At 64.3% G+C, this 22,198-nt stretch overlaps 4 protein-coding genes across 4 annotated transcripts; 3 read left to right on the plus strand and 1 right to left on the minus strand.

The window, feature by feature from the left end:
* Window positions 1–209: 209 nt before the first annotated feature.
* SNRPA (small nuclear ribonucleoprotein polypeptide A) lies at window positions 210–1,620 on the plus strand. Its single transcript, XM_075727299.1, has 6 exons — window positions 210–282; window positions 365–537; window positions 617–793; window positions 873–1,046; window positions 1,274–1,362; window positions 1,461–1,620. Exons 1-6 carry the CDS (start codon window positions 210–212, stop codon window positions 1,618–1,620), a joined length of 846 nt encoding a protein of 281 aa, XP_075583414.1.
* A 979-nt stretch (window positions 1,621–2,599) lies between these two features.
* Window positions 2,600–8,484, plus strand: RAB4B (RAB4B, member RAS oncogene family). Its single transcript, XM_075727298.1, has 7 exons — window positions 2,600–2,630; window positions 4,645–4,725; window positions 5,357–5,471; window positions 7,688–7,750; window positions 7,878–8,032; window positions 8,117–8,212; window positions 8,369–8,484. The coding sequence occupies exons 1-7, from the start codon at window positions 2,615–2,617 to the stop codon at window positions 8,482–8,484; spliced, it is 642 nt and encodes a 213-aa protein (XP_075583413.1). The 5' UTR covers window positions 2,600–2,614.
* An 895-nt stretch (window positions 8,485–9,379) lies between these two features.
* LOC142596808 (cytochrome P450 2F3-like) lies at window positions 9,380–15,632 on the plus strand. The gene is made up of 10 exons (XM_075727297.1): window positions 9,380–9,453; window positions 10,585–10,795; window positions 12,219–12,381; window positions 12,482–12,631; window positions 12,701–12,861; window positions 12,948–13,124; window positions 14,135–14,276; window positions 14,355–14,542; window positions 15,211–15,352; window positions 15,440–15,632. Exons 1-10 carry the CDS (start codon window positions 9,380–9,382, stop codon window positions 15,619–15,621), a joined length of 1,590 nt encoding a protein of 529 aa, XP_075583412.1. The 3' UTR covers window positions 15,622–15,632.
* Window positions 15,633–15,886: 254 nt separating this feature from the next.
* On the minus strand, window positions 15,887–21,773 carry LOC104037372 (cytochrome P450 2C20-like). The gene is made up of 8 exons (XM_075727301.1): window positions 21,594–21,773; window positions 20,606–20,918; window positions 19,469–19,629; window positions 19,204–19,380; window positions 18,079–18,220; window positions 17,788–17,975; window positions 16,194–16,335; window positions 15,887–16,068 (listed from the first exon to the last, which is right to left on the minus strand). The coding sequence occupies exons 1-8, from the start codon at window positions 21,771–21,773 to the stop codon at window positions 15,887–15,889; spliced, it is 1,485 nt and encodes a 494-aa protein (XP_075583416.1).
* Between the last annotated feature and the right edge of the window lie 425 nt (window positions 21,774–22,198).

Here is a 22,198-nt window from a genome sequence, read left to right on the forward strand (position 1 = left end):
GGTGGAGCAACCCCGTGGGGGGGTTAACCCCCCCTTACTGCGGGACCCGGGGTGCCTCCCTGGGCCTTTGCCCCTCCCTCACCTCTCCCCGGGGGTCCCGTCCCCCTTCCCTCCCCCCATAGCCCCTGTAGGGGTGGGTTAAGGGGGGGTGCGGCCCCCCCAGCCCCCCCCCCAGCCGCCCCTCTCCCCGCAGGCGGGGGACCCCCGACATGGCGGTGCAGGACGCGCGCCCCAACCACACCATCTACATCAACAACCTCAACGAGAAGATCAAGAAAGATGGTGAGGGGCTTCAGGGGGGGTCGGGGGGGGGGTGTCTCGCCTTCCTCCCCGCTCGCTCTCATCTTCCTCCCGCTTTTCCCAGAGCTGAAGAAATCCCTCTACGCCATTTTCTCCCAATTCGGCCAAATCCTGGATATCCTGGTATCCCGTAGTTTGAAGATGAGGGGTCAAGCTTTTGTCATTTTTAAAGAAATCAGCAGCGCTACCAACGCTCTCCGCTCCATGCAGGGCTTCCCCTTTTACGACAAACCCATGGTGAGCCCCCTCCCCAAATCCCCGCGGAGCCCCCCCGCCCCTAAAACCGTTCCCCCTCACCCCCGCCTTTTCCCCACAGCGCATCCAGTACGCCAAGACGGATTCGGATATCATCGCCAAAATGAAAGGCACCTTCGTCGAGCGTGACCGGAAGCGGGAAAAGAGGAAACCCAAAGGCCAAGACGCGCCGGCGGCCAAAAAAAGCGGCGCCACCGCCGGCACGCCGGCGGCGGGCGGCGTTCAGGGAGCCGTTCCCGTGAGTTTGGAGGGGGGTTACGTGCGCACGGGGTTTTTGGGGGTCTGCGGGCGCTGAGCCTGTTTTTTTTTTTCCGTAGGGAATGCCGCCGTTGAACCAGGCTCCCCGTATGATGCACCATATGGCGGGGCAGCCCCCCTATATGCCTCCACCGGGAATGATCCCCCCGCCCGGCATGACGCCCGGCGGCATTCCCCCGGGAGCTATGCCCCCGCAGCAGGTGATGCCGGGCCAGATGCCGCCATCGCAGCCGGTGAGTAACGGGGTGCCGGTAACCCCCCCCCCCCAAAAAAACCAAAAAAACCCCCCCAAAAAATTCCACGCTGAACGGGCCGCGGCGTCTGAAAAACATCCCAGCCTGGGGGGCGTGGGGTTGGGGTGGGAGAGGGGACGTGAGGCTTTTTGGGGAGGCGTCCGGGGGGGTTCCCCGCCTCTCGTTGGGGCTGACACCCCCTTTTTTTGTGCCTGTCCCCCCTCCAGCTATCGGAGAACCCGCCGAATCACATCCTCTTCCTCACCAACCTGCCTGAGGAGACCAACGAGTTGATGCTCTCCATGCTCTTCAACCAGTGAGTGGTTTGGGGGGGGCCCTGGGGGTTTTGGGGGGGTTCGGGGGGTTCCTGGGGGTCTGGGGGCCCCCGCTGACAGCCGTGTCCCCCCCTCTCAGGTTCCCCGGTTTTAAGGAGGTGCGGTTGGTGCCCGGCCGCCACGACATCGCCTTCGTCGAGTTCGATAACGAGGTGCAGGCGGGGGCCGCCCGCGACGCCCTCCAGGGTTTCAAGATCACCCAGAACAACGCCATGAAGATCTCCTTCGCCAAAAAGTGACCCCCCCACACCCCAAAATTCCCCCCACACCCCCCCAAACCCCCCCCAGCCCCCTTGCTGCCCCCCTTGACCCCTTCCCCCCCCCCCCGAAGGTAAGTTTGCCCCGAGGCGGCCGACCCTTCGCCCCCCCCCCTCCCCTTCCTTCGCCCCCCCCCCCCCCCCCCCCCCCCAGTTCTCGCCCCCACCCCTCTCCCTCTGACCCCCGGGGGGGTCCAAGGGGGGTCCAGCCCCCACCCCAGCATTGTACCCAGGGTCTCTCCGCAGACATTGCACCTGGAGCCTCTTCCTGCCCCCCCCCCCTCCCCCCAAATAAACCCCCCCTGTGTCCCACTGCTCGTTTGCTCTGCTGCCAGCGGTGGGAGGGGAGCATCGGGGGGTTGGGGATGGGGTTTGGGGGGGTGTGAGGGTGCTGGGAGGGATTTGGGATAGGGTTGGGGTGCTGGGGGGGGGTTGGGGCTCAGGTTGGGGTGCTGAGGGTTCGGGGGGGGGGGTTAGGGCCAGGGTCAGGGTGCTGGGGGGGTTTGGGGGCTTGGGTCGGGGTGCTGGGGGGGGTTAGGGCCAGGGTCGGGGTGCTGGGAGGGGTTTGGGGCTCAGGTTGGGGTGCTGGGGGGGTTTTGGGGCTGGGGCCGGGGTGCTGGGGGGGTTTAGGGCTGGGGTGGGGGTTAGGGGCTTGGGTTGGGGTGCTGGGGGGGTTAGGGCCGGGGTCAGGGTGCTGGGGGCGGCCCCGGGGCCGTTTAGGGCGGCCCCGGGGCCGGGCGGGACTTTAGGACCCAGGATCCCACCGCGCCTTTAGCCCCGCCTGCTTGCTCCGCCCACTCGTCGTCGCCACGCCCCTTTCCCCGAGTCTGGCCCCGCCCTTCTCCTGGTGCGCCCCCTCGGCGCGCAGGCGCGCTGGACCCGGAAGCGGCTGGCCTGGGCGCCGCCATATTGTGCCCGCTCCCTTCCGTACGGCCCGGCGGCGGCGGCAGCGGGGCCCGGCCCGGCGGCTCCAGCCATGTCCGAGACCTACGGTGGGTGGGGGGGGGACACCGGGGGGGGCCCGGCCGGCCTGGCAGGGGGGTGTCGGGGCTGGGGGGGGCCTCGTAGGGAGCGGGGGACCCGGTGGGGCCCTGTGTGGGGTGTGGGGGGTGTCTCCGTGGGGCTGTATGGGGGGTCTGGGGGCCCTATAGAGAGGGTCTGTGAGGCCCTGTGTGGGATGGGGACCCTATAGGGAGCGTGTGGGGTCCCTGTGTGGGATGGGGGGGTCTCTGTGGGGCCCCTGTGTGGGATGGGGACCCTATAGGGAGCGTGTGGGGTCCCTGTGTGGGATGGGGACCCTATAGGGAGCGTGTGGGGTCCCTGTGTGGGATGGGGGGGTCTCTGTGGGGCCCCTGTGTGGGATGGGGACCCTATAGGCAGCGTGTGGGGTCCCTGTGTGGGATGGGGACCCTATAGGGAGCGTGTGGGGTCCCTGTGTGGGATGGAGACCCTATAGGCAGCGTATGGGGACCCTGTGTGGGATGGGGGGGCTCTGTTGGGCCCTATGTGGGATGGGGACCCTATAGGGAGCGTGTGGGGCCCTGTGTGGGATGGAGACCCTATAGGCAGCGTATGGGGACCCTGTAGGCAGCGTGTGGGACCCTATGTGGGATGGGGCCCTATAGGGAACGTGTAGGGCCCCTGTGTGAGATGGGGACCCTATAGGCAGCGTGTGGGGACCCTATAGGCAGCGTGTGGAGTCCCTGTGTGGGATAGGGACCCTATAGAGAGTGTGTAGGGCCCCTGTGTGCGATGGGGACCCTATAGGGAGCGTGTGGGGTCCCTGTGTGGGATGGGGACCCTATAGGGAGCGTGTGGGGTCCCTGTGTGGGATGGGGGGGTCTCTGTGGGGCCCCTGTGTGGGATGGGGACCCTATAGGGAGCGTGTGGGGTCCCTGTGTGGGATGTGGACCCTATAGGGAGTGTGTGGGACCCCTGTGTGCGATGGGGGGGGCTCTGTGGGGCCCTATGTGGGATGGGGACCCTATAGGCAGCGTGTGGGGCCCCTGTGTGGGATGGGGGGGCTCTGTGGGGCTCTATGTGGGATGGGGACCCTATAGGGAGCGTGCGGGGCCCCTGTGTGGGATGGGGGGTGCTCTGTTGGGCCCTATGTGGGATGGGGCCCTATAGGGAGTGTGTGGGACCCCTGTGTGCGATGGGGGGGGGCTCTGTGGGGCCCTATGTGGGATGGGGACCCTATAGGGAATGCATGGGGCTCCTGTGTGGGATGAGGGGGGTGTCAGTGGGGCCCTATAGGGGGTCTATGGGGCCCTGTGTGGGATGGAGGGGGTGTTTGGGGGCCCTATAGAGGGTCTGCGAGGCCCTATGTGGGATGGAAGCCCTATAGGGAGTGTGTGGGATGGGGGGGGTGTCTGTGGGGCTCTATAGGGGGTGTGTGGGGCTCCTGTGTGGGATGGGGGGGGTCTGTGGGGCTGTATAGGGGGTGTGTGGGGCCCCTGTGTGGCATGGGGGGGGCCTATGGGGCTGTATAGGGGATGTGTGGGGCCCCTGTGTGGGATGGGGGAGGCTATGGGGCTCTATAGGGGGTGTGTGGGGCCCCTGTGTGGGATGGGGGGGGCTATGGGGCTCTATAGGGGGTGTGTGGGGCCCCTGTGTGGGATGGGGGGGGCTATGGGGCTCTATAGAGAGGGTCTGTGGGGCCTTTGTGTGGGATGGGGGGGCCTATGGGGCTCTATAGGGGGTGTGTGGGGCCCCTGTGTGGGATGGGGGGGGCTATGGGGCTCTATAGGGGGTGTGTGGGGCCCTACTGGGAGCATATAGGGCACCAAAATGGGGGCTAAAAACGCTTCGGGGGGGTTGGGGTGGGGTTTTGGGGCGATTTTTGCCGCGTTTGGAGGGCAGGGAGCGGAGCCAGGCGGGAAATCGCTTCCCCAAGGTCGCTCCCGTCGGGCTCCTCTCAGCCGCTCCCCCGTCCCGCCGCTGCTCGATGCACCTCGAGTGTGTAAAAACACCTTTTTTTTTTGTTTGTAAAATCTTCCTCTTCAGATTTTCTCTTCAAGTTCCTTGTGATAGGGAGCGCCGGCACGGGGAAGTCCTGCCTCCTCCACCAGTTCATCGAAAACAAATGTAAGTTGGTTTATTTTGGGTTTTATTGCTGCTGTGCCGGGTCGCTCCCCACCAGATTTTTGTGTCTCGGGCTGCCGCCGAAATATTTCTCCGCGGGACCTTTTGCCAGTGGAAAAAAAACCAAAAAATATTGGGTTTTGTTGGTGGGGTGGGCGGGTTTTTTTGTTTGTTTCTTGTCTTTTGGAGCCTCGACCCTTCCGTGCCAGTTCCGGCGATTGAAAAAGATCTTTTGTGCTTTGGTGGGTAAGCAGAGCTTTGCCGCGAAACGCTGAAACTTTGCCTTTTCCGAAACCTTCGATTCTCATAGTGGGGCGGAGGAAGGCTTTGAGCCCGCTTAATCGGAAGCGAAATGCCAGGGGCACCCCTCCTCCTCGGCGCTTTCGGGGTTTAATTTCACGTACGCTGGCGCGGTCTTTGCTTCCTCTGGGCGCAACCTCTGGCCGCAACCACTTGCAAAATCGTCTCGTAACGAGAGCTTCCTTCGCCGGGGAATAATCCGGGCGGGCGAATTCGTGCCGGAGCGCGGCGGGGTTCCCCCGAGGAGCCGAGATCCCCCGGGGCGTGGTGGGGAGAAGCTTTTATTCTTTCCTAGCCGGCCGGTAGCGCATCGAGCGCTTTTCGTTTTCCGCAGTCAAACAGGATTCGAACCACACGATCGGGGTGGAATTCGGCTCCAAGGTCGTCAACGTCGGCGGGAAGACGGTGAAGCTGCAAATCTGGGACACGGCCGGGCAGGAGAGGTTCAGGTAAAGGAAAACTTCACGGTGCTGGAACCGCGCACAAACGCTCTTCTTCGATGTTCTCCGGGTGTTTGGGCTGCTTTTTTTTTTTTTAATTTTTAAAATCCATTCCCAAAATGAAACTGGGCGCCTTTGGAAGCGCGGCTGCCTCGCCCGGAGCGCGTGGTGCCTGAAACGCCGGGGGTGTGTAAAATCCTGGAATCGCAGCAGCGTCTGGGGTCGGAAAAGACCTTTACGATCACAGAATCATCGAATCGTTGAGGCTGGAAGAGACCTTTAAGATCATCCATTGACCTACACTATTGACCTACAACCATTGACCTACAAGTCCACACTAAACCAGTCAAGGGTAGATGGGACTGAACCATGTCCCCCAGTGCCACCTCTGCCCGTTTTTTGAACAATTCCAGGGATGGGGACTCCCCCACCTCTCTGGGCAGCCTGTTCCAATGCTTGGCCGCTCTTTCCGTGAAGAAATTTTTCCTAATTTCCAACCTAAACCTCCCCTGGCGCAGCTTGAGCCCATTCCCTCTCGTCCCATCGCTGTTCCTTGGGAGAGGAGCCCAACCCCCCCTCCCTGCCCCCTCCTTTTGGGGAGCTGTGGGGAGCGATCAGGTCTCCCCTCAGCCCCCTCTTCTCCAGGCTGAACACCCCCAGCCCCCTCAGCCGCTCCCCACCAGCCCTGTGCTCCAGACCCTTCCCCAGCTCCGCTGCCCTTCCCTGGACACGCCCCAGCACCCCAATGTCCTTCTTGGAGCGAGCGGCCCAAAACTGGGCACAGCATTCCAGGTGCGGCCTCCCCAGCGCCGAGGCACGATCCCTGCCCTGCTCCCGCTGGCCACGCTACCCCTGACACAAGCCAGGATGCTGTTGGCCACCTTGGCCACCTGGGCACGCTGCTGGCCCACGTTCCGCTGCTGTCGCCCAACACCCCCAGCCCCTTTTCGGCCGGGCAGCTTTCCAGCCGCTCTTCCCCAAGCCTGGAGCGCTGCGTGGGGTTGTGCGACCCAAGCGCTTGGCCTCGTTGAACCTCATCCAGTTGACCTTGACCATGGGTCTAGCCTGTCCGGGTCCCTCCGCAGAGCTTCCCGCCCTCCAGCAGATCCACGCTCCCACCCAGCTTGGTGTCACCTGCAAACTCGCTGAGGCTGCACTCGATCCCCTCACCCAGATCATCGATAAAGAGATTAAACAAGGCTGGCCCCAAAACGGAGCCCGGGGGAACACCGTGACCGGCCGCCAACGGGACTTGACTCCGTTGACCGCAACTCTCTGGGCTCCACCACCCAACCAGTTTTTTACCCAGCGAAGAGTACGCCCGTCCAAGCCATGAGCTGCCAGCTTCCCAAGGAGAATATTGTGGGAGATGGCGTCAAAAGCTTTGCTAAAGTCCAAGTCGAAGCCGAGTCCAAGCGTAAAGCCACCGCTGAACTGCGTCCCACCGCGAAACCACGTCCCCGAGCGGGGACGGTGACTCCGCCGCGTCCCCGGGCAGCCGCTTCCAGTGCCCGACAAAGCTTTGGGCACAGGAATGCTTCCCCGTATCCAAGCCAAACCTCCCCCAGCGCAGCTCCCTTGGCCGCTCCTCACGGAACCTGCTCTCCAAACCCTTCCCCGCCTCCGCTGCCGCTCTTTGCCCGCGCTCCGGCCCCTCGACGCCTTCCTTGGGGCCCAAAACCCACCACAGCGCTCGAGGGGGACGACCCCTTCCCTCGTCCCGCCGGCCACGCTATTCCCGATGGAAGCCGGGACGCCGCTGGCCGCGCCGCCGGCTCATCCTCGGCCCGTCCTTTTCCAGCCGCTGCGGTTTGTCGCCGCCCGAAGCGTGGGACGCGGCGCTCAGCCCTTTTGAATCCCCTCATCCCATCGATCCGGCTTTTCCGGATCCTTCTGCAGAGCTTTTCCACCTCCGAGCAGATCCAACGCTCCCGCCTGATCGGGGTGCCCGCGGCAAACGGAGGGCACGCTCGATCCCCTCCTCCCCATCGTCGATACGGATATTAACCAAAATATTTTTATTTTTGTCGCCGGAGGACCGGAGCTCGCCCCGCAATTAAATAATTCGCTCCCTGCTTGGGAGGAGGGCGCCCAAAACGTGGTTTTCCTAAAAACGGGAGAAGCCTGGCAGCGCAGCCCCCCGCGGGGACCCCGAAGCCGAGGGTCGGGGTGGCTTCCCCCGCGCGCCCGCCCGCCCTCATCCTCCTCCTCCTTTTCCTCCTCAGGTCGGTGACCAGAAGCTACTACCGGGGCGCAGCGGGCGCGCTGCTCGTGTACGATATCACCAGGTGGGTCGCGGCATCCGGGGGTCCCGCGGATCCCTGACAGCCCCCCAACTCGGCGCTGGGGGAAAATCGGGGGCTCCGCAACCCCCCTCCCCACCTCCGAAATCCTCTACCCCCCCCCACCGTCCAGCCGGGAAACCTACAACGCGCTGACCAACTGGCTGACGGACGCCCGCACCCTCGCCAGCCCCAACATCGTCATCATCCTCTGCGGCAATAAAAAAGATTTGGACGCCGACCGGGAGGTGACGTTCCTGGAGGCTTCGCGCTTCGCCCAGGAGAACGGTGAGGGGCTCGGGGCGGTGGGGGGAACGCCGGCCCCCGCCGCTAATTACGGGCGGGATAACGAAGCCCTTTCTGCTTCCCTAGAGCTCATGTTCCTGGAGACCAGCGCCCTGACGGGAGAAAACGTGGAAGAAGCGTTCTTAAAATGCGCCAGGACCATATTAAACAAAATCGAATCGGGTACGGCGGCTCCCGTTGGGGTTTTTTCCGCGGCGGGCGGGGAGGTTTGAACCCCGGGGACAGAGGTTTTGGATGCCTGGCGGCGGGGTTGGAATCCCGGCGAGGTTTTTAATCCCTTCGCTTTCCTCCTTTATGGTTTTTTTTTCCGTACCGCAGGTGAGCTCGACCCGGAGAGGATGGGCTCGGGGATCCAGTACGGAGACGCGTCCCTTCGCCAGCTGCGGCAGCCCCGCGGACCCCAGGCGCAGAGCCGGCAGCAGTGCAGTTGCTAAAAAATCCGCGCCCAAGGTGAGACCCCCGCCCCGGCCGTGGCAGGAGGGGCCAGACGAGTCCCGCGGCGTCGCTACGAACCCCTTTCCCAACCCCTTTCCCATTTTTTTTCCTTAATTTCTTCCCCCCGCGCCGCCAGGACCACGTGCCTCGCTCGCCGAGCCCCCCGTGCTTCCCCAGGACCCCCCCCCGAGCCTTCTCCTCTGCACCGTCCGCCCCCTCCTCACCCGAGAAGCCCCGGGACTCGCAAGTTTACCTCTGTGGCAAGCGCCTTGTTTCGATTGTATTTGACCGAGGTGGCTTCTACCAAACGCTCCTCGCCCGCCGCTCCTCGTCCCGGCCCCGGGGGGCTGCGGGGTGCGCACGTGTTTTGTGTCATGTCCCCCGTCCCCCCCCCCCGAGCAGGTTGGGTTGTATTCAGCTTTTAGGGGGAAAAAAAAAAAATTCAGAACACCCCAAAACCTCCTCTGCGATGCTCCCAGCAGCGTTTCGGAGGCGGGTGCCTGAATGAAGGGGGGGTCCCCGCCTCGCCCCCAAAACGCTGCGGGGCTGGGCGGGGGCGGGGGGGGGTGCCCCTTGCCCAGCCCCTGGCATTTGCCTTTTTTTTTTTTTTTTTTAATTTTATTTCACTTTTTTTTTTTGCGTGCGTGGTCTCCGTTTTGCATTTCCGCTCCCCCACCGTGAGGTACAAGGTGGGTTTCAGGTTTTTGTTTTTTTTTTTTTCTTTTTTGGGGAGGGGTAACGGTGTCACCAGACCCTCCACTGTCACTTTTTTTGGGGGGGGGGGGGACGCGACGGGGACTCCTTGCCTGCGTTGGAAGCCGCTCGCCTGCGCCCGACCCCCCCCCTCCCCGCAGGACAAACCCCTCGGGGGGCGATGGGGGGGTCCCAGGGGCGATGGGGGGGTCCCAGGCACCCGTGGGGGCTCTGAGCCCCCCCAACTTTGGGGACGGCGTCTCCCTTCCGCTCCGGCCGGGTCCCCGTCCCCCACCCCAACCTGGGCGGGGGGGTGTGGGGGCGGGTTTTCTGCTTCTTTTCGTGTTATTTATTGCACTTGTCGGTGGCGGGGGGGGGGGCCGGGGTTGTGTCCCAGTTGTTGGTTTTTTGGTTTTTTCTCTGCAAAAGGAGGAAAAAAAAAAAAAGGAAAAAACCCACAAAAAAAAAAAGCAAATTTCCCTCCCCTCTGGGCTGTGAAGGTGTGATTCTCGTACATAAAGTATTAATGTTTTCCAGCGCGCGGCTCTGATGCTTGTTTTGGGGGGGGGGCAACTGTGAGGGGGTACGTGCGCCCCAAATCCCCCCCTGGGGTGCAGGGGTGGGCTTGGGGACCCCTGTTGGCTTTTTGGGGACCCCCGTTGGGGTGTTTTTGGGGGGCTCCCCCCCATTGGGGTGTTTTGGGGGGGGCTCCCCCCCCAGTTGGCGCGCGGTTTTGGGGGGGGCTCACCCCCCAGTTGGCGCGCGGTTTTGGGGGGCTCCCCCCCCAGTTGGCGCGCGGTTTTGGGGGGGGCTCCCCCCCCAGTTGGCGCGTGGTTTTGGGGGGGGGGCCCCCCCCAGTTGGCGCGTGGTTTTGGGGGGCTCACCCCCCAGTTGGCGCGCGGTTTTGGGGGGCTCACCCCCCAGTTGGCGCGCGGTTTTGGGGGGGGGCCCCCCATTGGTGCCTTTTTTGGGCCCCCCCCCGTTGGCACATTTTTGGGGGGTCCCCCTCTGTTGGCATTTTTTGGGGGGCCCCCCCCGTCTTTTGGGCCCCCTCCCCAGGCCCGCTGCCCCCTCCTCCGTCACCCCGGGGGTCCCGCGGGTCCCCTCTCCCCCTTCCAGCGCCGCTCCCAAATGGAGGGGGGGGCCCCCCAGTTTTGGGGGCCTGGCTGCCCCCCACCCCACTGCATCCGAGGGGGGGTGCCCATTGCGGGGGGGGGGGGGGGCCCCCCGGGTTGATCATTAACCGCCCCGGCGCTGTCGGCAAACAGCCGCAGGGGAACGGCACGGGGGCCGCCGTCCGTCCGTCCGTCTGTAGCTGTCGGGGGGTGCTGCCCCCCCCCCAGCTTTGCAAGCCCCCGGGGACGGCAGAATTTGGGGGGCGCTCGATTGGGGGGGGTCCTGCACAGCGAGGGGGGGTCGGCCCCATACGGCGAGGGGGATGGAGGCGAGCGGGGTGCTGAGCGTCGCCCTGGCGCTGGCTGCCGGGGGGCTGCTGCTTTTTTTGGGGGGGGGGGCGGCGGGGGGGGCGGCAAGCTGCCCCCCGGGCCCCCCCCCTTGCCCCTCCTGGGGAACGTGCTGCAAGTGGAGGTGACGCAGCTCATCGCCTCGCTCCGCAAGGTGGGTCCGGGGCGAGGGGATCCCCAATTTTAGGGGTCCCCCGCCTCCTCGGGGGGGGTGATCCCCAATTCTAGGGGCCCCCCGCCTCCTGGGGTGGAGGAGAATCCCCAATTCTAGGGGTCCCCCGCCTCCTGGGGGGGGGTGATCCCCAATTCTAGGGGCCCCCCCGCCTCCTGGGGGGGGTGATCCCCAATTCTAGGGGTCCCATGCCTCCTGGGGGGGGGAGAATCCCCAATTTTAGGGGTCCCCTGCCTCCTCGGAGGGGGTGATCCCCAATTCTAGGGGTCCCCCGCCTTCTTGCGGGGGGAGAATCCCCAATTGTAGGGGTCCAATGCCTTCTTGGGGGGGGGGGGAATCCCCAATTCTAGGGGTCCCATGCCTCCTGGGGGGGGAGAATCCCCAATTTTAGGGGTTCCCCGCCTCCTTGGGGTGGTGATCCCTCATTCTAGGGGTCCCATCCCTCCTTGGGGGGGGGTGATCCCTAATTCTAGGGTTCCTCCGCCTCCTAGGGGAGTGATCCCTAATTCTAGGGGCCCCCCGCCTCCTCCAGCGGGGAATCCCTAATTCTAGGGGTCCTATGCTCCCTGGGGGGGGGAATCCCCAATTCTAGGGGTTCCATGCCTCCTGGGGGGGGGTGATCCCCAATTCTGGGGGTCCCCTGCCTCCTGGGGGGGGGAGAATCCCCAATTCTAGGGGTACCATGCTTCCTGGGGGGGGATAATCCCCAATTCTAGGGGTCCCATGCCTTCTGGGGGGGGGTGATCCCCAATTCTAGGGGTCCCATGCCTCCTGGGGGGGGGTGATCCCCAATTCTGGGGGCCTCCCGCCTCCTGGGGGGGGAGTCCCCAATTGTAGGGGTCCCCCACCTCCTTGGGGGGGGGGAATCCCCAATTCTCGGGATCCCCCGCCTCCTGGGGGGGAATGATCCCCAATTCTGGGGGCCCCCCGCCTCCTCGGGGGGGGTGATCCCCAATTGTAGGGGTCCCATGCTTTCTGGGGGGGGGTGATCCCCAATTCTAGGGGCCCCCTGCCTCCTTGGGGGGGAATGATCCCCAATTCTAGGGGTCCCATGCCTTCTGGGGGGGGTGATCCCCAATTCTAGGGGTCCCATGCCTCCTGGGGGGGGGGGGTGATCCCCAATTCTAGGGGTCCCATGCCTCCTGGGGGGGGGTGATCCCCAATTCTAGGGGCCCCCTGCCTCCTTGGGGGGGAATGATCCCCAATTCTAGGGGTCCCATGCCTTCTGGGTGGGGGGATATCCCCAATTCTAGGGGCCCTCCGCCTCCTCCAGCGGGGAATCCCTAATTCTAGGGGTCCCATGCTTCCTGGGGGGGGTGATCCCCAATTCTGGGGGTCCCCCACCTCCTCGGGGGGGGGTGATCCCCAATTCTGGGGGCCCCCCCCCGCTCCTTCTCCCCCGCAGCTCAGCCAAACCTACGGCCCCATCTTCACCTTCCACCTGGGCTCCCGGCCCTGCGTCGTCCTTTCCGGCTACCGCCTGCTGAAGGAGGCTCTGATCGACCGCGCCGAGGAGTTCAGCGGCCGCGGCGACTTCCCAGCCGTCCAGCAATGGAGCCACGGCAACGGTGAGACCCCCGCCGTACCCCCGCGGGGTTGGGGTTTTTTTTTTTTTTTATTTTCGGCGCGGCGCCTGACCCCGCCGTCCGCGCTCCCCCCTTACCCCAGGTATCGTCTACGGCACCGGCGAGCGCTGGCGGCAGCTCCGCCGCTTCGCCATCGTCACCTTGAAGAGTTTCGGCATGGGCAAGCGCGGCGCCGAGGAGCGGGTCCGCGAGGAAGCCCAGCATCTGCTCCAGCACCTCCGTCAGACCCACGGTACGGCCCCCCCCCGGGACCCCCGGGACCTCCCCCCCGCCACCCTAACGCCGTTCCCCTCCGTTTTAGGGCAGCCCTTCGACCCCACTTTCCTGCTGAGCTGCGCCGGCTCCAACATCATCTGCTGGCTGGTGTTCGGCGAGCGCTTCGAGTACGGCGACGAGCGGTTCCTCGCCCTCATGGGGCTCATCAACGCTAATTGGAAGCTGATGAGCTCGACCTGGGGGCAGGTGGGAATCGGGGGGGACCCCCTCCCTGGCTTGTGCCCGCCCCCCCCACCCACCCCCCTCCATTTCACCCTCTCTTCCTCCCGCAGCTGCTCTTCATCTTCCCCAATATCATGCGGTTCGTGCCGGGGCCGCACCGGCAGATCCACGCCAACTACCTGCGGCTGGCCGAGTTCGTCGGGGAGCGGGTGCAGAGGAACCGGCAGACTTTGGACCCCCAAAACCCTCGGGATTTCATCGACTGCTTCCTCCTGAAGATGCAGCAGGTACCCGCCTCGCCCCCGCCGTGCCGAATTTTCCCCCCTTGGCGCGGCGTGCCGTGCCGAATTTCCGCCCCTCGGCGTGCCGTGCCATGCCGAATTTCCCCCCCTTGGCGCGGCGTGCCGAATTTCCCCCCCTTGGCGTGCCGTGCCGAATTTCCCCTCCTTGGCGTGGCGTGCCAAATTTTCCCCCCCTTGGCGCGCCGTGCCGTGCCGTGCCGAACTTTCCCCCCTTGGCGTGCCATGCCGTGCCGAATTTTCCCCCTTGGCGTGGCGTGCCAAATTTTCCCCCCCTTGGCGCGGCGTGCCGAATTTTCCCCCCTTGGCGCGGCGTGCCGAATTTTCCCCCCTTGGCGCGGCGTGCCGAATTTTCCCCCCTTGGCGCGGCGTGCCGAATTTTCCCCCCTTGGCGCGGCATGCCGTGCCGAATTTTCCCCCCCTTGGCACGGCATGCCGTGCCGAATTTTCCCCCCCTTGGCACGGCATGCTGTGCCGAATTTTCCCCCCCTTGGCGCGGCATGCCGTGCCGAATTTTCCCCCCCTTGGCGCGGCGTGCCGTGCCGAATTTTCCCCCCTTGGCGCGGCATGCCGTGCCGAATTTTCCCCCCCTTGGCGTGGCGTGCCAAATGTTCCCCCCTTGGCGCGGCGTGCCGTGCCGTGCCGAATTTTCCCCCCTTGGCGTGCCGTGCCGAATTTTCCCCCCCTTGGCGTGCCGTGCCGAATTTTCCCCCCTTGGCGCGCCGTGCCGAATTTTCCCCCCTTGGCGCGCCGTGCCGTGCCGAATTTTCCCCCCTTGGCGCGCCGTGCCATGCCGAATTTTCCCCCCTTGGCGTGCCGTGCCATGCCGAATTTTCCCCCCTTGGCGTGCCGTGGCGTGCCGAATTTCCCCCCCTTGGCGCGCCGTGCCAAATTTTCCCCCCTTGGCACCCAGTGCCGAATTTCCCCTTTGGGGTGCCGAAACCGGCATCGGCGCTGGCGTGCGACCGGGGAACGCCCCTCTCCCCATCCCTCGGTAGGAGCAGGGGAACCCCGACACTCACTTCACCGAGGACACGCTCTCCAAGACCACCGTCAACCTTTTCTTCGCCGGGACGGAAACCGTCAGCTCCACGCTCAAATACGGGCTCCGTATCCTGCTCCGGCACCCCGAGGTGGAAGGTAGCGGTGGGCGGCGGCGGCGGCAACGGCAGGAGGGGGCCGACGCGGCGCTGACCGCCCCCCGTTTTTCCCCCCCAGCCCGGCTCCATGAGGAGATCGACCGGGTGATCGGCCGCCACCGCAGCCCCCGCATGGAAGACCGGAGCGGCATGCCCTACACCGACGCCGTCATCCACGAGATCCAGCGTTTCGCCGACATCGTGCCCATGGGGGTACCCCACACCACCACGCGCGACGTCCAGCTCCGGGGGTACACCATCCCCAAGGTACCGCGGCATCCCCGGGGGGCCGTGGCCATCTCTGGGGGGCCACGGCCATCCTCGGGGGGCTGTGGACATCCTTGGGGGGCCGTGGCCATCTCTGGGGTGCCTTGGCCGTCTTTGGGGTGCTATGGCCATCCTTGGGGTACTGCAGCATCCCCGGCATTCCATGGCCGTCCTTGGGGGGCCATGGCCATCCTGGGGGTGCCGTGACCATCCCCGGGGTGCTATGGCCATCTCTGAGGGGCCGTGGCCATCCTTGGGGGGCTGTGGCCATCACTGGGGGGTCATGGCCATCCTTGGGGTGCTGTGACCATCTCTGGGGGGCCATGGCCATCCTTGGGGTGCCACAGCATGCCCGGGGGGCCCCGGCCGTCCCCGGGGTGCCCCGGCCATCCCCGGGGTGCCCCAGCATCCCTGGGGGGCCACGGCCATCCTTGGGGTGCCATGGCCATCCTTGGGGTACTGCAGCATCCCCGGCGTTCCATGGCCGTCCTTGGGGTGCCGTGGCCATCCTTGGGGGGGCCATGGCCATCCTTGGGGTACCCCAGCGTCCTTGGGGTGCCGTGGCCATCCTTGGGGTACCCCATCAGGTACCGGCATCGCCGGTGCCCCCCGGCAGCCCTCTCCCCACCAGCTCCAGCCCCCCTGACCCCCTCTCCCTCGGCACGCAGGGTATGAACGTCATCCCGCTGCTCTGCACGTCCCAGTTCGACCCCAGCCAGTTCGCCAACCCCCAGGCCTTCGATCCCGGGCACTTTTTGGATGAGAACGGGCGTTTCAAGCGCAACGACGCCTTCATGGCCTTCTCCGCAGGTGAGGTTTTTGGGGTGGGGGGGGACACGGGAGGCCGCGGAACCCCCCTAATCGCACCGCTGGGATCCTTCTGATGTGGCCTTGCAGGGAAACGCGTGTGCCTGGGCGAAGGCTTGGCCCTGATGGAGCTCTTCATCTTCCTCACCACCATCCTCCAGCACTTCCAGCTGAAAGCGGAGGAAGATCCGGCCACCATCGACATCACCCCCGAATCCAGCGGCTTGGGGAACATCCCCCGCCCCTACCGCCTCTCCCTCATCCCCCGCTGAGCCCCCTACCCAGTAAAGGCACCTCCTTGCCCCCCACGCATCCCACGTCTCTGCTTCCGCAGCCTCGCGGGTCCCTGGGACCCTTCTCCCGCCCGGAATCACCGCGCTCATCCCCCCCCGGGGATGGCTCCGACCGGGACGCGGAGCCGCGGGTGGTGCAGGGAAAACGCCGTTTATTTGGGGACGAGCCACGGGGGGGGGATGACAAACGCGGGGACAAATCTCCGTGCCGGGGCGCGATGCGGCGTCTTGGGGCCGGGGAACGTTAGCGTGGGCAGAAGCAGAGCTCGAAGGGCTGGGGGATGTTGGTGATGCCGCTGACATCGGGGCGCAGGTCGGGGCGCGGGCAGCCGGCGGGCTGGCGCAGCTGGAAGTGCTGCAGGATGGCGGTGAGGAAGAGGAAGAGCTGCGTCCGCGCCAGGCTCTCCCCCACGCACATCCGCTTGCCTGCGGGGAGGAAAGGGGGGTCAACCAGGGAGGGGGGTGCCCCCCAAGGTTGGGTTGGGTTGGGTTGGGTTGGGTTGGGTTGGGTTGGGGGGTCCTTGTGGCCCCCCCCCGTGGCTGCCACCCACCTGCGGAGAAAGGTATGAAGGCTTCGCTCTTCTTGAACTCCCCTTTTTCATCCAGAAAGTGGCCGGGGTCGAAGGCTTCGGGGTTTTTGAAGTGCCGGGGGTTGCGCAGGGCCGAGCTCAGGATGGGGTAGATGGTGCAGCCCTGAGCGGGGACAGGGAACGGGGGGACTTGGGGGGACCCCCCACAGCCCCCAACCGCGGCGCCGGGGGGCGGGGATCAATGATTGACCCCCCCCCCCGCCATTGGCGATCGAAAAACCGGGCTGCGCAAACGCTAATCAATGATTAATCGGCCATCAATAAGCAGTAACGAAGCGCGTTGTGCAATTAGATGATTGCGAAGCGCGCGGCGCGATGGCTAGTCAATGATTAAGCGCACGGCGCAATCGGTAAGCGCTGATGCAGCGTGTTGTGCGGTCAATGATCAATGGTGGAGCCCCTCCGGCGATCAATAATCAATGAATATTGCGCGTAAGTGCAATCGATAAGCAATAACGAAGCGCGTTGTGCAATTAGATGATTGCGAAGCGCGCGGCGCGATGGCTAGTCAATGATTAAGCGCGCGGCACAATCGATAAGCGCTGATGCAGCACGTTGTGCGGTCAATAATCGACGGTGGAGCCCCTCGGGCGATCAATAATCGATGGTTATTGTGCCTACGTGCAATCAATAAGCAATAACGAAGCGCGTTGTGCAATTAGGTGATTGTGAAGCACGTGTTGCAACGACTAGTCAATGATTAAGCGCGTGGCGCAATCGATAAGTGCTGATGCGGCACGCTGTGCGGTCAATAATTGGCAGTGGAGCCCCTTGGGCGATCAATAATCAATGAATATTGCGCATAAGTGCAATCAATAAGCAATAACGAAGCGTGTTGTGCAATTAGGTGATTGCGAAGCGCATGGTGCACCGACTAGTCAATGATTAAGTACGCGGTGCAATTGATAAGCACTGATGCAGCGTGTTGTGCGGTCAATCAACGATGAAGCACATCGGGCAATCAATAATCAATGATTATTGTGCCTACGTGCAATCAATAAGCAATAACGAAGCGCGTTGTGCAATTAGATGATTGCGAAGCGCACGGCGCGATGGCTAGTCAATGATTAAGCGCGCGGCGCAATCCATAAGCGCTGATGCAGCACGTTGTGCTGCAATAATCAATGACGAAGCATGTCAGGCAATCGATAATCAATGGTTATCGTGTGTATGTGTAATCAATAAGCAATAACGAAGCGCATCGTGCAGTTAGATGATTGCGAAGCGCGCGGCACGATGGCTAGTCAATGATGAAGCGCGCGGCGCAATCGATAAGCGCTGATGCAGCGTGTTGTGTGGTCAATGATTGATGGCGAAGCATGTCAGGCAATCAATAATCAATGATTACTGTGCCTACGTGCACTCAATAAGCAATAACGAAGCGCGTCGTGCAATTAATAGTCGCTAACGGAGAACGTCATGCGGTTATCGGCGATTTCCAGGCGGCGACGCAACGTCGCCCGCCTAACGCCCGACCAGCGAGCGCCCCGCGCAACGGCCAGCCCTCACCGGGGCGTCGATTAACGAGGCGCCGGCCCCGCCTAACGAGCGGCACCTTGGGGAGGGTGAAGCCGCCGAGCCGCGTGTCCCGCTTCACCGTCCGGATGAAGCCGAGGGGGATGAGGTCGAGGTAGCGCTGCGCTTCGTGGAGGACGGCGTCGGTGTAGGGCATGGCCCCCCGGTCCCGCAGCGCCGGCGCCCGCTCCGGCCCCACCACCCGCTCCACCTCCTCCTGCACCTTCCCTGCGGAGAGCGAGGCGGGGAGTGGGCGGCGTGTCCGTCCGCGTCCCCCCCCCCCCCCCAAAAAAAAAAAAATATTCCAGGGTGCCCAGCACCGCGTCCCAACCTGCCACCTCGGGGTGCTGCAGCAGCAGCAGCAGGCAGTAGCGGAGGGTGATGCTGGTGGTCTCCGTCCCGGCCACGAACAGGTCAAAGATGGTGGCGAGCATGTTGTCCCACCGGAACGGCGTCCCGGCCTTCCCCTTCTCCTGGGGCCGGCGGGCAGGAATGGGGGGTTCAGCCCCGTGTCCCCCCCAAAGGCATGCTCGGGTTCCTGTCCCCCCAAAATGGTGCTCGGGGTCCCGTCCCCTCGCATCCCCCCAAAATCGTGCTTGGGGTCCCCCCAAAATGGTGCTCGGGGTCCCGTCCCTTTGCGCCCCGCGTCCCCCCAAAATGGTGCTCGGGGTCCCGTCCCTTTGCGCCCCGCGTCCCCCCAAAATGGTGTTCGGGGTCCCGTCCCCCTGCGTCCCCCCAAAATGGTGCTCGGGGTCCTGTCCCCCCAAAATGTTGCTCGGGGTCCTGTCCTCTTGCACCATCTGTCCCCCCAAAATGGTGCTCGGGGTCCCGTCCCCTCATGCGCCGCAACCCCCCCAAAACGGTGCTCAGGGTCCCGTCCCCTCGTGCCCCGCATCCCCCCAAAATGGTGCTCGGGGTCCTGTCCCTTTGTGCCCCGCGTCCCCCCAAAATGGTGCTCGGGGTCCCGTCCCTTTGTGCCCCACGTCCCCCCAAAATGGTGCTCGGGGTCCCATCCCTTTGTGCCCCATGTCCCCCCAAAATGGTGCTCGGGGTCCTGTTCCTTCATGCCTTGTGTCCCCCCAAGATGAAGCTCAGGGTCCTGTCCCCCCAAAAATGAAGCTCAGGGTCCCGTCCCCTCGCACCCCATGTCCCCCCAAAATGGTGCTCAGGGTCCTGTCCCCTTGTGCCCCATGTCCCCCCCAAAATGAAGCTCAGGGTCCCATCCCCTTGCACCCTGTGTCCCCCCAAAATGAATCTCAGGGTCCCATCCCCTTGCACCCCGTGTCCCCCCAAAATGGTGCTGAGGGTCCTGTCCCTTCGTGCCCCGTGTCCCCCCAAAATGAAGCTCAGGGTCCCATCCCCTTGCACCCTACATCCCCCCAAGATGAAGCTCAGGGTCCTGTCCCCTCGCACCCCATGTCCCCCCAAAAAGAAGCTGGGGGTCCCGCCGCCCCACCTGCTCCATCCTACAGAGGAAAGCGTCCACGAAATCCCGGGGCGCCGCTGAATCCAAGGTGGCCTCGTGCTCCGCCACCTTCCTGGCCAAGAAGTCCTGGATGAAGGAATTGTTCTGGAACAAGGTGTGGTGAGGGCCGGGCAGGCGATCCATCAGCCTGGGCAACATGCTGTAGAGCTGCCGGGAGAGAGCCGGGTGGCGCGGTGCCGGTGAAGCGGCAGGGTGCCGGTGAAATGGAGGTGTGTCCCCCCCGAAAACCCCTCACCTGCCCGGCGACGGAGCTCTCCAGGTAGAAATTTTCGGCCAGGCGCTGGATGACGCAGCGGTATTCCTCGTCGTCGTAGCTGAAGCGTTTGCCGAAGAGGATGCGGCAAATGGCGTTGCCCACGGCCGCGCTCAGCAGCATGGCGGGGTTGAAGGGCTTCCCTGCGGTGGGCGGGGGAAAGGTGGTGATCATAGAGTCATGGGATCATCGGATCGTTGAGGTTGGAAAAGGCCTTGAAGATCACGGGATCATCCAACCGTTGGGGTTGGAAAAGGCCTTGAAGATCACAGGATCATCCAACCGTTGAGGTTGGAAAAGGCCTTGAAGATCACGGGATCATCCAACCGTTGAGGTTGGAAAAGGCCTTGAAGATCACGGGATCATCCAACTGTTGAGGTTGGAAAAGGCCTTCAAGATCATGGGATCATCAAATCGTGATCATAGAATCGTTGAATCATTTGGGTTGGAAAAGACCTTGAAGATCATAGACTCATCGAATCATGATCATAAAACCATCCAATCGTTGGGGTTGGAAAAGGCCTTGAAGATCATCCAGCCCAACCATCAACCCAATGCTCCTAAGTCCACCACTCAACCCATTAAGGGCAGAGTCGGAATTCCATGTTTCCTGCCTTGGGGGCTGGGTTATTTATAATGAAAGTCAAACCAGGAATCACTGAGGTTGGAAAGGATCCCTAAGATCATCAGTCCAACGTCACCCCAACACCCCCATGGCCACCAAACCATGTCCCAGTGCCACCTCTGCCTGTTTTTGAGCCCCTCCAGGGCTGGGGACTCCCCCACCTCTCTGGGCAGCCTGGTCCAACGCTTGGCTGCTCTTTCCATGAAGGAATTTCTCCCAATATCCAACCTAACCCTCCCTGGCGCAGCTTGAGCCCATTCCCTCTCGTCCCATCGCTGTTCCTTGGGAGAGGAGCCCAACCCCCCCTCCCTGCCCCCTCCTTTTGGGGAGCTGTGGGGAGCGATCAGGTCTCCCCTCAGCCCCCTCTTCTCCAGGCTGAACACCCCCAGCCCCCTCAGCCGCTCCCCACCAGCCCTGTGCTCCAGACCCTTCCCCAGCTCCCCATCGTGATGACGATGATGATGGTGGGACCAGCCCCGGCCCCCGCCGCCCACCTTGGGTCCGCGCCAGCTCCTGCAGCAGCGTCGCCGTCTCCTCCCGGACCTGCTCCTCCACGCTCCTCTTGCCCATGCCGAAATCCCGCAGCGTGGCGAGGGTGAAGCGCCGGGTCTGCACCCACGTCTCCCCGTTGCTCATGAAGAGGCCGAGGTCCTTGCTGATTTTCTCCATCAACGGGTACCGTCCCCGGTCGGTGAACTCGTCGCCGCGGCTCACCAGCACCTCCCGCACCATTTCGTAGCCAAAGACCACCACCACCAGCTCCGAGCCGAAGCGCAGGCTGAAGACGGGGCCGTACTTCTCGCTCAGCTGCGGAACGAAGCGACGCCCCGCCGGCGTGGGTCGCGGCGCCCCGGGGTGCTCAAAATCGGCACCCCGGGGCGGGGGGGGCGGCATTGGCACGCCAGGGGTTTTGGCATCGACACCCCGGGGGTCCCAGCATTGGCACCTTGAGGATCTTGGCATCGGCACCGCGGGGGTTTTGGCATCGGCACCCCGGGGGTCTTGGCATCGGCACCTTGGGGATCTCAGCACCCCGGGGGTCCCAGCATTGGCACCTTGGGGATCTCAGCACCCCGGGGGTCCCAGCATTGGCACCTTGGGGATCTCAGCATCCCGGGGGTCCCAGCATCCCGGGGGTCCCGGCATCGGCACCCCGGGGGTTTCGGCATTGGCACCTTGGGGATCTTGGCATTGGCACCCTGGGGGTTTTGGCATTGGCACCTTGGGGATCTCAGCACCCCGGGGGTCCCAGCATTGGCACCTTGAGGATCTTGGCGTCGGCACCTCAGGGATCTCGGCATCAGCACACCGAGGGTCTTGGCATTGGCACCCTGGGGGTCCCAGCATTGGCACCTTGGGGATCTCAGCACCCCGGGGGTCCCAGCATTGGCACCTTGGGGATCTGAGCACCCCAGGGGTTTCAGCATTGGCACCTCGGGGGTCCCGGCATCGGCCCCCCGGGGCTCTCAGCCCCCCACTCACCTTGCAGAAGGTCTTGCAGGTGTCGGTAGCCCTGAGCTGCAGCAGGTTGCCGATAACCGGCAGCGCCGGCGGCCCCGGCGGGTAATTTCGGCTCCGCTGTTCCTTCTTCCACCAGGCCACGAGCACCGTGGCTGCCAGGACGAGGAGGAGGATGCCGGTGACGGTGCCCACCGGCTCCATGGCTGCCGGTGCCCGGCTCGGCTCAGCGGCGAGAGGCGCAGTCCGCCGGCACCGGGGCGGTTGCGGCGGCGCAGCCGGAGCCACCGGACGGTCGGTGACCTTGGGGACGTTTCTGGGAAGGTGAGCGGTTGTGCGTCAGGGACAGGCTGTTCCTGGGGCTGGGGGGCAAAGGGGACGCTGCCCTCCCTGCGCCCCGCAGGGTGCCGGCAGCCCCCGGCGCCCTGAGCCGGCCCTTCGGCTGCTGCAGCCCCCGGCCCCTCGCTGCAAACCTGGCCCCTCGCTGCAATGCCCGTCCCCTCGCTGCAGTCCCCATCCCTTCACTGCAAACCCCGTCCCAAACCTCGTCCCCTCGTTGCAATGCCCATCCCTTCGCTGCAAACCCTGTCCCAAACCTGGCCCCTCGCTGCAAACCCTGTCCCAAACCT

Source organism: Pelecanus crispus, assembly GCF_030463565.1.
Source record: "Pelecanus crispus isolate bPelCri1 chromosome 30 unlocalized genomic scaffold, bPelCri1.pri SUPER_30_unloc_2, whole genome shotgun sequence".
In the NCBI taxonomy this organism is placed as follows: Eukaryota; Metazoa; Chordata; class Aves; order Pelecaniformes; family Pelecanidae; genus Pelecanus; species Pelecanus crispus.